The sequence below is a fragment of the Bufo gargarizans genome, chromosome 3 (assembly GCF_014858855.1).
Source record: "Bufo gargarizans isolate SCDJY-AF-19 chromosome 3, ASM1485885v1, whole genome shotgun sequence".
In the NCBI taxonomy this organism is placed as follows: domain Eukaryota; kingdom Metazoa; phylum Chordata; class Amphibia; order Anura; family Bufonidae; genus Bufo; species Bufo gargarizans.
The window spans coordinates 475,830,330-475,845,364 of record NC_058082.1 but is presented as its reverse complement, the minus strand read 5'-3'; the positions used below and the strand labels follow the sequence as shown (position 1 = coordinate 475,845,364).

The 15,035-nt window shown below is 42.2% G+C and overlaps 1 protein-coding gene across 3 annotated transcripts in view; it reads left to right on the top strand.

The window, feature by feature from the left end:
- The first annotated feature begins 5,698 nt into the window (after window positions 1–5,698).
- Window positions 5,699–15,035, top strand: part of P2RX5 (purinergic receptor P2X 5) — a 134,566-nt gene continuing 125,229 nt past the window's right edge. The window contains exon 1 of one of the 3 annotated variants that reach the window (XM_044286779.1): window positions 5,699–5,896. In XM_044286779.1, the coding sequence (XP_044142714.1) occupies window positions 5,760–5,896 (137 nt within the window). In that variant the 5' untranslated portion in view covers window positions 5,699–5,759. The remainder of the gene's footprint in view (window positions 5,897–15,035) is intronic. The other 2 variants (XM_044286778.1, XM_044286780.1) reach the window with 2 other exon arrangements.

Sequence of the window (15,035 nt, the reverse complement as noted above, 5' to 3'; positions counted from 1 at the left end):
ATAACAGTAGGCCAATATCTAAGAGCAAAAATAAATAGTACCAATGAATCAGCTTTTGAGGAGGAAAGTAGGCTATTGTATCAAAGGTTTCTAGCTAGAGGCTATCCTAAAAAGACACTATATAAAGCCTATAACAGAGCAAAAAACACAGATAGAGAGGAAAAAGTGCACAAAAACCTGGTTATCAAAACAGGGTTCATTACCCTGTGGAGGGTGCATATTTTGTAAATATATGTCCCCTAAAAAAGAGTTTATAAATCCAACTGATGGAAAGACCTACGGTATACCATAAGGGACTATATTAACTGTAAAACAACTGGAGTAGTATATGTGATCCAATGCAAATGTACCAAAATTTATGTTGGGAAGATAACTCAAGAATTGAGAAGAAGGATTTCCAAACATCTTAGTAACCTGAACACCCAATGAAGAAACACCCCTGTGAAAACATATAAATACATATCATAGAGGCAGTCCCTCGGGCCTTAAAATTTGGGGGATACAGAAAGTAAAGGCAGGCCCTAGACAGGGAGACATTGACAAGAGATTAGAACAGGAGACCAAATGGATTTATCGCCTAAAATCTCTGTCACCAACTGGAATAAATGAAGGTTTCACCTTTTCTTCATTTCTGTAAGATAATGTAACAGCACTTCTCTAATTTACAATAGAGCATAAAATAAAATAAACACAATAGAGAAAACTCGTAATAATAAGTGAAAAAATGAAAAGAAAAAGAAAGAAAAAGAAAATATGACAAAATAAAACACAGTGAAAAGATTTTTTTTTCCCTTTTTCCCTGTGATCAGAGGGACCCATGGATGAATGAAGCTTGTGGAATAATTTGCAGGATTCCATTTTTGACATATACCTAAGGAAAGAGCAACATAGGGATATAAATTATATAGACACAAATATCCAATATTTACAGCAAAAACGAATGATCCTTGGTGATCAGTTAGACTACAAAAAAGCTTCCATCCTGGTAAATATACTCACAATGGTGTAAACTTGCAATATAAGAAAAATTATCTATCTCCAGATAGATCGAATGCTACAATATACCTATTTTGTAAATTATGGTACTTGCTCCCCATCTTGTGACGGTGGGCTAAAGAAGGAATTCCTCTAAGTTGGTGCGCCTGCGCACTTAGGGGGGGGGGGTAAATAAAAAACCTCTCTTAAAGAGATGCGCCTGTTCCCTTCAATCCTACATGATAAGGAAAATATTTCAAACTCCGTACACCTGCGCAGTCCCTCATAGAATACCTAATGTCGGGAGAGTCTTTTCTTCTAAGTCGGCACGCATGCGCGAACTTGTGTGACACATCGAGAGATTGGTGACGCGGCCGGGGGAGTAACTCCTAATGCGCGTGAACCTACTGGAACGAGGGAGGTGTGGCAAAAGGGGTGAGAGGGATCCCTAGAAATCACACTATAGGCAGTCCTAATTACGTCACGTTGCACACATACCTACACAATCCCCTGAAGACGCTGGGTGTCCGGCAAAACATGTCGTCATGCAGGGTGTATGTGTTTTTAGACTCAGTGGCAGTGAGGGAGCTCCAAATATAGGAGCAAATTAAAGCTAATATAGAAATAGAAGCAAGGAAACTACAAGCCGAGATAATAGGCTAAAGTTGTCACTGATACAATCCAACCGCTGTGAAGCAATACTAACAGCAGCGGCATACAGAGCTAAAGAGGGAGCGAACCCTGGCCCCTGATAGTTTTAATCTGTCACAGTTTAATGAGCACTAATTTACATTATGGTTTTAAGGGAATTTACAAATAAAAGTGATGTTTTATAATAACACAACAGCGCATAAAGCAAGACGTAGTTAGGTCCTATAGGAACATATGTTAGTTCACTAATTTAGTTAAAGTCGACGTGTGCTGTGAGGTCGCAATAGTTTGTAGTTGTTGATTAAAAACACCATCAGCCCCCAATTAGGGCCAATTTTTGGACTACCGTATTTTCCGGCGTATAAGACGACTGTGCGTATAAGATGACCCCCAACTTTTCCAGTTAAAATATAGGGTTTGGGCTATACTCGCCGTATAAGACTACCCCTCCAACACTATTTACTTTGGCATCAAGATCTGCAGGTAATTGTTGTGCAATTTTCGTCTTTTGCCTCAGTACCATACTATGCCTTTCCAAGAATCTAGTACACCAGGATGCAGTGGCCTTAAATCTGTTGCTGTGATCTGGGTTAGATTTGGCCACTGAAGTGCAAACAAACGTATTTTATTTCGTGTCACTACATAACCGTTTTAGCGATGCTTATTCACCATGTCTGCTACATGTTTTTCGAGTTCTGGCCAATGAGGGGTGCCTCTTCTTAATGCACACTTACCCCTTGGCATACCGCTTTTTCATTTGCTTTCCAGTCTCGAACCATCTTTTCTGTTACTCCATATTGTCTTGCAGCAGCGCAGTTATTATGTTCCATGGCAAAGTTTACCCTTTGAAACTGGCTTCATATTTCTTTCTTCTTGCTGGTAGAGCCATGATGGGGTCTTGACTGTTAGCCATTTGTATACTGTACTGTATGTACTGGTGCTGTACTGTATGAACCGGTACAGATACTGGTGCTGTACTGTATGAACCGGTACAGATACTGGTGCTGTACTGTATCAACCGGTACAGATACTGGTGCTGTACTGTATGAACCGGTACAGATACTGGTGCTGTCCTGTATGAACCGGTACAGATACTGGTGCTGTACTGTATGAACCGGTACAGATACTGGTGCTGTCCTGTATGAACCGGTACAGATACTGGTGCTGTACTGTATGAACCGGTACAGATACTGGTGCTGTACTGTATGAACCGGTACAGATACTGGTGCTGTCCTGTATGTACAGATACTGGTGCTGTCCTGTATGAACCGGTACAGATACTGGTGCTGTCCTGTATGTACAGATACTGGTGCTGTACTGTATGTACAGATACTGGTGCTGTACTGTATGAACAGATACTGGTGCTGTACTGTATGTACAGATACTGGTGCTGTACTGTATGTACAGATACTGGTGCTGTACTGTATGTACAGATACTGGTGCTGTACTGTATGAACAGATACTGGTGTTGTACTGTATGAACAGATACTGGTGCTGTACTGTATGCACAGATACTGGTGCTGTACTGTATGCACAGATACTGGTGCTGTCCTGTATGAACCGGTACAGATACTGGTGCTGTCCTGTATGTACAGATACTGGTGCTGTCCTGTATGTACAGATACTGGTGCTGTACTGTATGAACAGATACTGGTGCTGTACTGTATGTACAGATACTGGTGCTGTACTGTATGTACAGATACTGGTGCTGTACTGTATGAACAGATACTGGTGCTGTCCTGTATGTACAGATACTGGTGCTGTACTGTATGAACCGGTATACATACTGGTGTTGTACTGTATTCACCACCACATGTATCTGCTCCCCAGACAGACAGTTTTTTCACCACAGATAAGATGCACACCAAACTTCATTAGAGATCCGCCGTTCCAACATTAGAATTGGCTGAAGTGCAGATGCTCCTGCTTCCCGCTGCCTTCCCTCAGAATCGCCAATCCAACCCAGTATACAACAACCAGCCAATCACGGCAAGCGATGTACCGGTATTTTCTGTGCACACTGCATGAAAAGCCTGCTTGGATTGGGTGGGTCAGCTCTCCCTGCCTGCCCAGCCCTCCATGTTTTTAGGACAATCTGAGTGGTAGTACGCAATGTGATACTGCCGCCATAAGAAAACCACTGAGAGCAGGGAGAGGGGGCTGCTTCAGGAGTGGCTGGCCAGGATGCAGCGCACGGTGGTTCAGCTAGAGGGTGCCTGTCCCTGAAGGACAGCTTCTCCAGTCTGGCTAGGAAGTAAGTTTCAGCATGCCGTATACCGGCATATAAGACGACATCCGGCGTATAAGACGACCCCCGACTTTTAAGAAGATTTTCATGTGTTAAAATGTAGTCTTATACGCAGAAAAATACTGTATTTTCAATTTTACAAAGCATAACAAATGTGATGGCACAGAGTGTTTTTGAACATGCTGTTTGTACAGTCAACCATAGCTATATACGTCAGAGTCACTCCGACATTATTTGATATTGCTGTCATTGTGTTAAAGAGCTTAAAAGTAGGGTCAAGACATAAAGATATTTTTTAAAAGGCAAAATAGAAAAAATCCTGGGTGATCTCAGAGTGCCATATACCAATTTGCACAGCAATTGGAGCACTTTTGATTCAGGTAGAATCAAGTTGGGACAAATTGGATATGAAATTAATTTCAAGAACTTTGCTCATCTCTATGGTGATACTGTAAAGGGCCACTTTGTCTCCTCTGAGCTCTGCTTGGCCTATCTCGAGTCAAGCCACATAGTGAAAGGTCAACCATATTGCCAAGTAGAATTGACAGGAGCCCTTTCTTAGCACTTTATTCTACCATCACAACAGTTGCACCCCCCCACCCCCCTCCCCCCTCCCCACCCCGCGACCATTAAAAGGGTATTCTGGTAGTTACAAGTTATCTTCTATTTAAAGGATAGGGGTAACTATTAGATTGGTGGGGTCCTACTGCTGGAACCTCCACTAATCATGAGAACAAGGACCCCACACCCCATGGAGACCTCTTAAACAAACAAAGTGGCAGGTCAGGCATGTGAGCCGCCACTCCATTTATCTCTATAGGATTTCAGTGGCTGTGCTCACCACTCCTGTAGAGATTACTGGAGCAACAGTGTACATGCTCGACCCGAAGCTCTTTTGGGGGGCTCTGAGGGGTATGGGGCCCCTGTTCTCTTAATTAGTGGGAATCAGTGGGTGAACCCCTATCCTATGGATTGGAATTTGGGAATAACTTGTAACAACCGGAATATCCCTTTAATGTCTCTCCTGGACAACCTTTTTTTTTTTTTTTTTTTTTTATACAGACCACCCAGGTCAAGTCTTTCTAAAATGAGTCTTTCAATATTTTATTTGTATGCACAATAAATTTTTTGTGATTTAAAGGGAACCTGTCACCAGGATTTTGTGCATAGAGCTGAGGACATGGGTTGCTAGATGGCCGCTAGCACATCCGCAATACCCAGTCCCCATAGCTCTGTGTGCTTTTATTGTGTAAAAAAAACGATTTGATACATATGCAAATTAACCTTAGATGAGTCAGAGCTTGAAAATATGACTCTTCTCTGGTCACACAAGTAAGATATGACTCTTTTATGTTCATTTGCATATGTATCAAATCGTTTTTTTTTTACACAATAAAAGCACACAGAGCTATGGGGACTGGATATTGTGGATGTGCTAGTGGCCATCTAGCAGCCCATGTCCTCAGTTCTATACCCAAAATCCTGGTGACAGGTTCCCTTTAAACCCATCCATAGAGTTCAATACGTTGAGTGTGCCAGTCTTCTAGTACTGGATATTATTTTGTATTTTGAAGGGTGAATCAATATAGACTTGAGCACCTCTCTGTGATTGCGAGGAGGTGAGCTATTTCCTAGATATATTATCTTTCTAAAATGTATTTGGTATTTGCATAGAAATTAAAGTTCATAAATAAAACATGATATGAATTATTTATTGCAGGGTTTGGACTTAGAGGGTGTTCTGACCCTGGGGTCTCCCTGACACTATGCGCTGTAGTGAGCTGTCCTGGGTGTGCTCAGGGTTCAGCGAGCTCTTTCTCGTGTTTCAGAGCTGCATTCCCTTCCTTTCTCTGCCTCATTCACTGCTGCAATGTGAGCAGACAGAATGGGGCAGGTCGCATGGAAAGGCTTGTTCCTGTCACTCTTTGACTATAAGACTGAAAAATATGTCATTGCCAAGAACAAAAAGGTGGGGATTTTATTCCGCATAGTTCAGCTCTCCATTCTGGCCTATCTAGTGGGGTAAGAACTTATATCTTTTCACTGTATATCAATAGACCGCATGGCTGTGCTTACTGCTACTGTATACGCTGTGTCAGGTGCTAAGGACTGTACATGCTGACTGTACTGTATATGTCTGATGCAGCAGAGCTGAGCATGTCCTCTGTCTTATCGCAATGTATGGGTCAGTAGTTTTACATAGGACTGCTTGTAAATCTACTACACTAACGAAAGCAAAGTAATGCAGCCCTAAAGAATCATATGAGACATTGCACTTTGCTACTTTCTATAATATAGTGTGCAGTATATGACGTATAATATGCCAGCCAGCTACATTATATAATGAATCAAATATTTATACAGTACAAAAATATTCTGCCTTCTTGTATCACTAAAAAGTCCTCCTACGATAGAGGCAGATGTCACTGCTACTCATCCAAAGCTTTATAGAAATAGCTGTTAAGTCATATATGTGTAAAATAATGTTTTTGGCAATTTTTTCTACACTGATCATTTTTCTTATGTGTACAAAAAGCATTAATATACAATACAGGACACAGGGTTGGATTGAGGGTGCTGGACCCCCAGCCCCCCCCCCCCCCTCCTCTCCAACCTAGTATTTTAAGATGGTGTGTATGTGTATAATTACATACTATGTACATACATAGCTATGTACGCTGGCTAATGTACACACAGTAATTATGTATACCTTCATGTGCATATCTTCAGAACAAACAGTGCATACACATGTATACAGGGGGCAATAAGACTTTCTGCTGCAAATCGTTTGAGGCAATCAAATACCCTATAAATAATTACGATACTTCTAAAAGTATGATCATTTCCATATTATCAGAGAAATATGGAATATGGAATATGGAACCTCATCTATCATTGATTAGGGTGTTCTGGCACCATATTTGCTAGGTTTAAACGCTTGTATAATTCTTTTGTTAACCTGTCCCTGATGCCCTAATAACACTTTTTGTGATAAAGTTTATGAATGTTTTTTGTATTTTTATTACACTTTACCCTCGCCAAAGTGCATGTTTCCCTGTACGCTTAAAATCTACTTCTCTGTACACCGGTGACTGCTCAGTGGTGTACGGAGTTGACATTTTTATCAATGGGGCCGCAGCGCAGTGAGTACGGGCAGGAGCGCACATTGCTGCTCCTGCCCATGTCCCCTGGAGGTTTACTAAATGCTGGTTTAGCACATGGGTACCCTGTACCCATGTACCATGCCAGGATTAGCTGAGCGGTCTACAGCCTGTGCCCGCTTCGCTAAGAGCTGACTCTTAGCTTAGCGAAGCAGGAGCCCGCTCAGCTAATCCTGGCGTAGCACATGGTTACAGGGTACCCATGCGCTAAACCAGCATTTAGTAAACCTCCAGGGGCACGAGCAGCAATGTGCACTACTGCCCGTACTCCCTGCGCTGAGGCCCCATTGATAAAAATAAGCAGTTAGCAGTGTACAGAGAAGTAGATTTTAAGCGCACAGTGAAACGTGCAAGTTAGAGAGGGAAAAGTGTAATAAAAATACAAAATACATTAATAAACAATATTACAAAAACTGTAAATAGGGCATTAGGGACAGGTTAGCAAACATTTATACAAATGTTTATTTACTCTTTAAAGTATAGATATGGTGCTAAGACTAGTACATAGATGCAGTAACAGATCAAAGCTCAGTATACAGTTCAGTATCAAAATTAAGTTCAATGCATAATTAGGGTAAGTAGACCATGTTGTAACAGAACCAAGCACAGTGCATAGATACAATAGCAGAATCAAACTTAGTACATTCAGTAACAGAATCAAACTTGCTGCATGGATATAGTAAGAGAACCAAGCTTACCACATAGACACAGGACCAGAACTAAGCCTTTTGCATAAAAAAGTCCTCAACATTGAAGAAGGGCAGGCCGTAAAGTTATGCAAATCAAGGAAGTAGCAGGTGTCCCTAAATCTGCAGATGATCAAACTGGAATGACAGCAAGAGGTGCACAGAGGAGAACCTCTGCACAGATAGTCTGATTAGAAGAATGGTGAGTAGTGATCCATTCTGTACTGCAAGTGAAATTGGACGTCATATCCCAAGCCTAGGGCAGTAAACAATGTGAACACAAACCCTCAGATGGCTTTTGCATGACATTGCACAACATCCAGCTATAGGTGTTACATTGAACTCATGCCACTGTTTTCAAAGGCTATCATGGTGCACAGCAAGATGTCAATGGAGGCTGCAATAGAGGTTTATCCTTTTCAGCGACGAGTCTCGCTTTTGTCTTGGACGCAGTAATAGATGGAGATTTTTCTGGAGACCATGTAAGCAAAACTGTGAAGAGGCCTTCACGCAACATCCAGTTATAGGTGTTACATTGAACTCACACCACTGCTCTTAAAGGCTATCATGGTGCACAGCAAGATGTCAATGGAGGCTGCAATAGAGGTCTATCCTTTTCAGCTATGAGTCTCGCTTTTGTCTTGGACACAGTAATAGATGGAGATTTTTGTGGAGACCATGTAAGCAAAACTATGAAGAGGCCTTCAAGATGGAATGTCAGCCCAGACATATTCCTGGGATTATAGTGTGGGGTGGCATAATGTGCGGTAGCTGGACCAGTCAAGTCTTCATTTCAAGTACACTAACAGATCAACGTTACATTGCTTTGTCATGGAACCAGGAGGGACAGACTGGCCATAGACCCTACAGGGAAACTTCTGGGTGGGCTGATGCCCAGAGGGCCAGCTGAGCCCTCCTTATGGGCACTATCCATGGTAAGTAATGACCTGACGCTCCCCTCCTGACTCCTGAATTCAACTGAACTTGTTCCCTAAGCCAACTGGAGTAGAAGGAAAGAATGTGGTAAGTCGCACTGGCCACCACAAATAGGCAGCTTTTGGGGAGGTACTTTTGCTGCTGGGGCAGTATTTTGTGATGCACTATGGCATCTGGCTCTGCTGGGGTGGTATAATGTGCCATAATATGGTACTTGAGTTGGCCCTGCCTTCTGTGATTTTGGTCCCTACTACAAAATGGGGCCACTTTTCGTTTTTTACAGGCCCACTTTAAGTTCCCAGTCTACCCCTGAGAACCAGTAGTGCAGCCCAGGGCCATTTTTTAACAGGACAATATCAGGCCACATGTTGTAAACACTCTCTGAAAACCTTAATGCAGTCTAATCCTCTCCATGTACATGTGCATTAAGGTTTTCAGGATTACACAGAGTGTTTGCACCCAATAGCGGTGTGGATCGGCACACAAAATTACTCCAGCGTAAAGTACTGTGGATTATTCGAACTGGGGCTTTAGGTCAGAAGGGTCTAAATGAGAAATAAATAAATAAATGATCCTCCTTTTTGCAATATGTGCATAATAGTTTTTAATGATATTGTTATATCTGTATGTTTTCTAGTACTTTACATGTTGTTTGCATACATGCATCAAGGGTGGGGGGATAAAAGGGTGGTTGCACCTCCCCCATTAGGCCTTGAGAAAGTGTCTGAGCTTGTGAAACGACCGTAGGCCGCCTGGGATGTGTGTCTTTATCCTGTATCTTTATCTGATTTGTAGCCAATAAAGACCACTGCTTTTATTAAGATCGGTGAGTGCTGTGACTTCTTTTTTAGTGTGTGTTTGGTTTTCACCAAACGTGGCCACTTTTGAATAAACTTCTCTGTAGACATAAAGGGGGTTATTTACTAACAGAAAAGGGCTATATTAGGCAGATTGTGGCACAAAGGTTCTTTTTCCCACTCACATCAGGTCTAAAAAGGAGGCATAGCGTGGGCGGGGAAAGGGAAGGTGTAGAAAACGGTCTAAATGTTCACCAGCAAGGGAACTGGCATAGATTTAGAAGCAGCGGTGGATCTGCTGAAGTTATGTAGAGGCCGGCACCACTACATAACTTCGGCAGATCTACCGCCAGTGCAGGGCCTTATTAAGACCGGCGTCTAAAACGGCGCTCTTAATAAATGACCCCCATAGAATTTAATTTGTTTGGAAATGGCCTTATAACCATTCCCAAATTGATGGGAAGCAACAATTGCTTCTCTAAGATCACTGCTGATGTCTTTCCTGCTTGGCATTGTGTTTACACATGCCTGAATACTCCAGACCAGCAAACTGCCAAAGCTTCTGATTTTATAGAGGTGCTCACACTTGCAGATGATCAATTAATCAAGGGCATGCTGCAGTAAGGGTGTACTTAAAAAGCATCTGTCACCATGATCAACCCTATTAAGCCAGGCACACTGTCTGGTGGGGTTGATAATTTTTTACTAAAATTAGCCCCTTTTCACGGTAATCAGTATTAAAGGTGAAGATAAATTCTTATTTCTTGACCACAAAACGGACAACAATAGGACATGTTCTCCAATTTGTGGAACTACCATACAGATTAGTAGAGCACACAGATCACATCTTTACACTGTTTTTGAGGACCCATAGAAATGAATACGGTCATGTGCATGAGCCCTAGGATAGAGGGTGGGGGAGGGGAGTAGCAAGACCTTACAGCTGTCTTGGCTGGCAGCGCTTGTAATGTCTAATACTGCAGCCTGGGAGTTCTGAAGGCTGCCAACACTGCTCCTCCACCCCTACATGAAGCCTGGAGGATGTGGTTTGAGTGAGAAGGAATTGGTACAACAGGAGCAATTTATAATGAGGCATGTCATGGACCCCCCCCCCCCCTCTCCCAGGAGCCTTGTGCCCCTATTACCCTCATTATAATCCCCCCTGATTAGTCCTACTTTTTTGGGGCCAAAAAATGCCTCCGATGAGCATTTTTAGAAACATTTTTGATGTTATTTTGCCCATATAGTGTGTTTTAATAATTGGCATTTTTTTATGGTGTTTATTGCATGCCTGGCATTTTTTGGGGGGAAGGTATCTTCCCCTGTGATGTCACTTCTTCTGAACGTAGTATGGGAAAAAAAACATTTGTAAAAAAAGAATACTTAAAAAAAAAAACATTGAAAAACACCTTTGCACATTGTACTTTTTTAAAAGCAGCAGTAAAAACCATTTGAGGTCTATGACAATGAGGGGGAAAAGCAGGACCCAGAGCACGCTGCAATTAAATAAAAATAATAAGTGTCATTGACCCAAAAAAGACACCTCAAGAGTGTAAAACACCACTAAAAAATAAAAATGCACCAAAAATGGCGAAACCCCAAAGAAACTGTACTGGCTCCAAGGTGATCTAAAAAGTTGTGTAAAAGTCTCCTAGTATAAAGCCCTGTGGTGTAATCCTATGACACATTATTTTGCATCTTCTTCACAGACTGTCCCATACACACGAAAAAACAGACAGGTTTTCACAATCTTGGGTGCATTTAACAACACAATTAGGGGTTTTCTGAGATTTTTTTAACTGATGACCTGTCCTATGCCGATAAGCTGTTTGAGAAGGCAGTGGCGTTCGCAGTTGCACCAGGGCCTTCTCCATCTTTCCCCAGGCCGTGTGATGTCACGTTCATTGGTCACATGTCCTAGGTGCAGCTCAGCCCCTAAGTGAATGGGGCTGAGCTGTGATATCAAGCACAGTTGCTATACAATGTACCGCACTGTGCTTGGTGAGCAGAGAGAAGGCCATGACGATACTACAAGAGCCAGTGCCTTTTCAAACAGCTGATCGGCGGGGTCCCGGGTGTCAGGCCTCCACTGATCAGTTGATGATGACCTATCCAGAAGACCTATCTATGAAAATCCCTTTAAGGTTACGTTCACAAAAAGTCGTGCATGCAGGACTTTTTGTCCGGCCAAAAGCCGACATTTCTGATTGATGGAAGCTGTATCCCTGTTGGATGGCATTGTAGTCAATGGGGATCCGGTGTTCCCGGCATAATCCTGCTATGCCGGATACGGCAAATCACCGCAGGTTGTCCCTCAGCTGGAGCAGCCTATTAGATTTCTAAACACGGATGTGATTTTAGCCTTACATTTTATTCACAATTTACAACACATTTAACAATGTGCGGAGACAAAATATTCTGGCACAAAATACAACACTATTAATAAATCTCCCCCTCTGTGCTCGGTTACATTCCCTCCCGTGTGACTACTTGACGCATTTGCTGGTGTCCAGTATATTTATATCATTGTGCCAAGGATAGATCAGGAAGTTTAAAGGACAGAAGAAGGGTATAGTAATACTACGGATAAGATTGCAGGATGAAGATATCACTTGCTATACTTTCCCAGATGCAATAACAGAGTCCATCACACTAATGAATAATTCACTTAGGTGTTGGCTTCATTTGTGGGATTAGCTGGAGTCCTGTAACAGATTCATTAACGTGACTCGGTATAAGTGGTTTTGGATTTATGACAGGGCATTGACTCTAACTAGTGGTTTGGAAAATCCTTTACAGAAGAAGTGCCAACTTAAACGCCCATCATCCGAGATGTGATAATTAGAGATGAGCGAAACGAAGTTGACGAAGTGGTTTTCTCGTTTTATTCGATTTGCACCGAATCCGAATTTCCTCACTCTTCGTGGTAACGAATCACATTTTTTCCTAAAATGGCTGCTGTATGTGTGAGGACATAGAGCAAGGAACTCTGGGAAGATGGGATCACCAATAATGCCATGCATGCAGCCAATCAGCAGCCAGTCAGCCCTGTGATGTCATAGCCCTATAAATTCTGCCATTTTCCAGTATACTTAGTGCAGGGAAAGACATCAGCAAGCGCTAGGGACAGTGCTAGAAAACACTTTATTGTGCTAAAAAAAAACAATTTACAAGTTCAGGGAAAGATTATTCAAGGTGTAGGGAAAGGATAGGGAGGAATCATTCCACAGCATTTATGTAGAACAGGGTTCAGTAGGGGAGGTTACAGCCCGGGTAATAGGAACAATCCTATTACACCTTGCTACACTGACTGGGGATCCAAATTGCCATTATACAGCTCTACGTCTTATTTGCCTTTGTGCAGTGCAGTTATATGTTGTAAAGCATTTTTTGGCTTGTATCAGTGGAAAAAAGGGCTTATTAGCCGTTGTGTGGTGAAGTGCGAAAATTACAACTCTTTTTGGCATGTATTAGTGGCAAAAGAAATATATATTTGCCGTTCAGTGGTGCAGTTATACAGTCAGGTCCATAAATATTGGGAAATCAACGCAATTCTAACATTTCCTTTCCTTTGGCAAAATGGGTCAAAAGAAGGACTTGACAGGCTCAGAAAAGTAAAAAATAGTGAGATATCTTGCAGAGGGATGCAGCACTCTTAAAATTGCAAAGCTTCTGAAGCGTGATCATCGAACAATCAAGCGTTTCATTCAAAATAGTCAACAGGGTCGCAAGAAGCGTGTGGAAAAACCAAGGCGCAAAATAACTGCCCATGAACTGAGAAAAGTCAAGCGTGCAGCTGCCAAGATGCCACTTGCCACCAGTTTGGCCATATTTCAGAGCTGCAACATCACTGGAGTGCCCAAAAGCACAAGGTGTGCAATACTCAGAGACATGGCCAAGGTAAGAAAGGCTGAAAGACGACCACCACTGAACAAGACACACAAGCTGAAACGTCAAGACTGGGCCAAGAAATATCTCAAGACTGATTTTTCTAAGGTTTTATGGACTGATGAAATGAGAGTGAGTCTTGATGGGCCAGATGGATGGGCCCGTGGCTGGATTGGTAAAGGGCAGAGAGCTCCAGTCCGACTCAGACGCCAGCAAGGTGGAGGTGGAGTACTGGTTTGGGCTGGTATCATCAAAGATGAGCTTGTGGGGCCTTTTCGGGTTGAGGATGGAGTCAAGCTCAACTCCCAGTCCTACTGCCAGTTTCTGGAAGACACCTTCTTCAAGCAGCGGTACAGGAAGAAGTCTGCATCCTTCAAGAAAAACATGATTTTCATGCAGGACAATGCTCCATCACACGCGTCCAAGTACTCCACAGCGTGGCTGGCAAGAAAGGGTATAAAAGAAGAAAATCTAATGACATGGCCTCCTTGTTCACCTGATCTGAACCCCATTGAGAACCTGTGGTCCATCATCAAATGTGAGATTTACAAGGAGGGAAAACAGTACACCTCTCTGAACAGTGTCTGGGAGGCTGTGGTTGCTGCTGCACGCAATGTTGATGGTGAACAGATCAAAACACTGACAGAATCCATGGATGGCAGGCTTTTGAGTGTCCTTGCAAAGAAAGGTGGCTATATTGGTCACTGATTTGTTTTTGTTTTGTTTTTGAATGTCAGAAATGTATATTTGTGAATGTTGAGATGTTATATTGGTTTCACTGGTAAAAATAAATAATTGAAATGGGTATATATTTGTTTTTTGTTAATTTGCCTAATAATTATGCACAGTAATAGTCACCTGCACACACAGATATCCCCCTAAAATAGCTAAAACTAAAAACTACTTCCAAAAATATTCAGCTTTGATATTAATGAGTTTTTTGGGTTTATTGAGAACATGGTTGTTGTTCAATAATAAAATTAATCCTCAAAAATACAACTTGCCTAATAATTCTGCACTCCCTGTACACCACCACAATGGATTTGAAATGAAACGAACAAGATGTGCTTTAACTGCAGACTGTCAGCTTTAATTTGAGGGTATTTACATCCAAATCAGGTGAACGGTGTAGGAATTACAGTTTGCATATGTGCCTCCCACTTGTTAAGGGACCAAAAGTAATGGGACAATTGGTTTCTCAGCTGTTCCATGGCCAGGTGTGTGTTATTCCCTCATTATCCTAATTACAATGAGCAGATAAAAGGTCCAGAGTTCATTTCAAGTGTGCTATTTGCATTTGAAATCTGTTGCTGTCAACTATCAAGATGAGATACAAAGAGCTGTCACTATCAGTGAAGCTAGCCATCATTAGGCTGAAAAAACAAAACAAACCCATCAGAGAGATAGAAAAAACATTAGGCGTAGCCAAAACAACTGTTTAGAACATTCTTAAAAAGAAGGAACGCACCGGTGATCTCAGCAACACCAAAAGACCCGGAAGACCACGGAAAACAACTGTGGTGGATGACCGAAGAATTCTTTACAACAGTTGGCCAGATCAAGAACACTCTCCAGGAGGTAGGTGTATGTGTGTCAAAGTCAACAATCAAGAGCAGACTTCACCAGAGTGAATACAGAGGGTTCACCACAAGATGTAAACCATTGGTGAGCCTCAAAAACAGGAAGGCCAGAT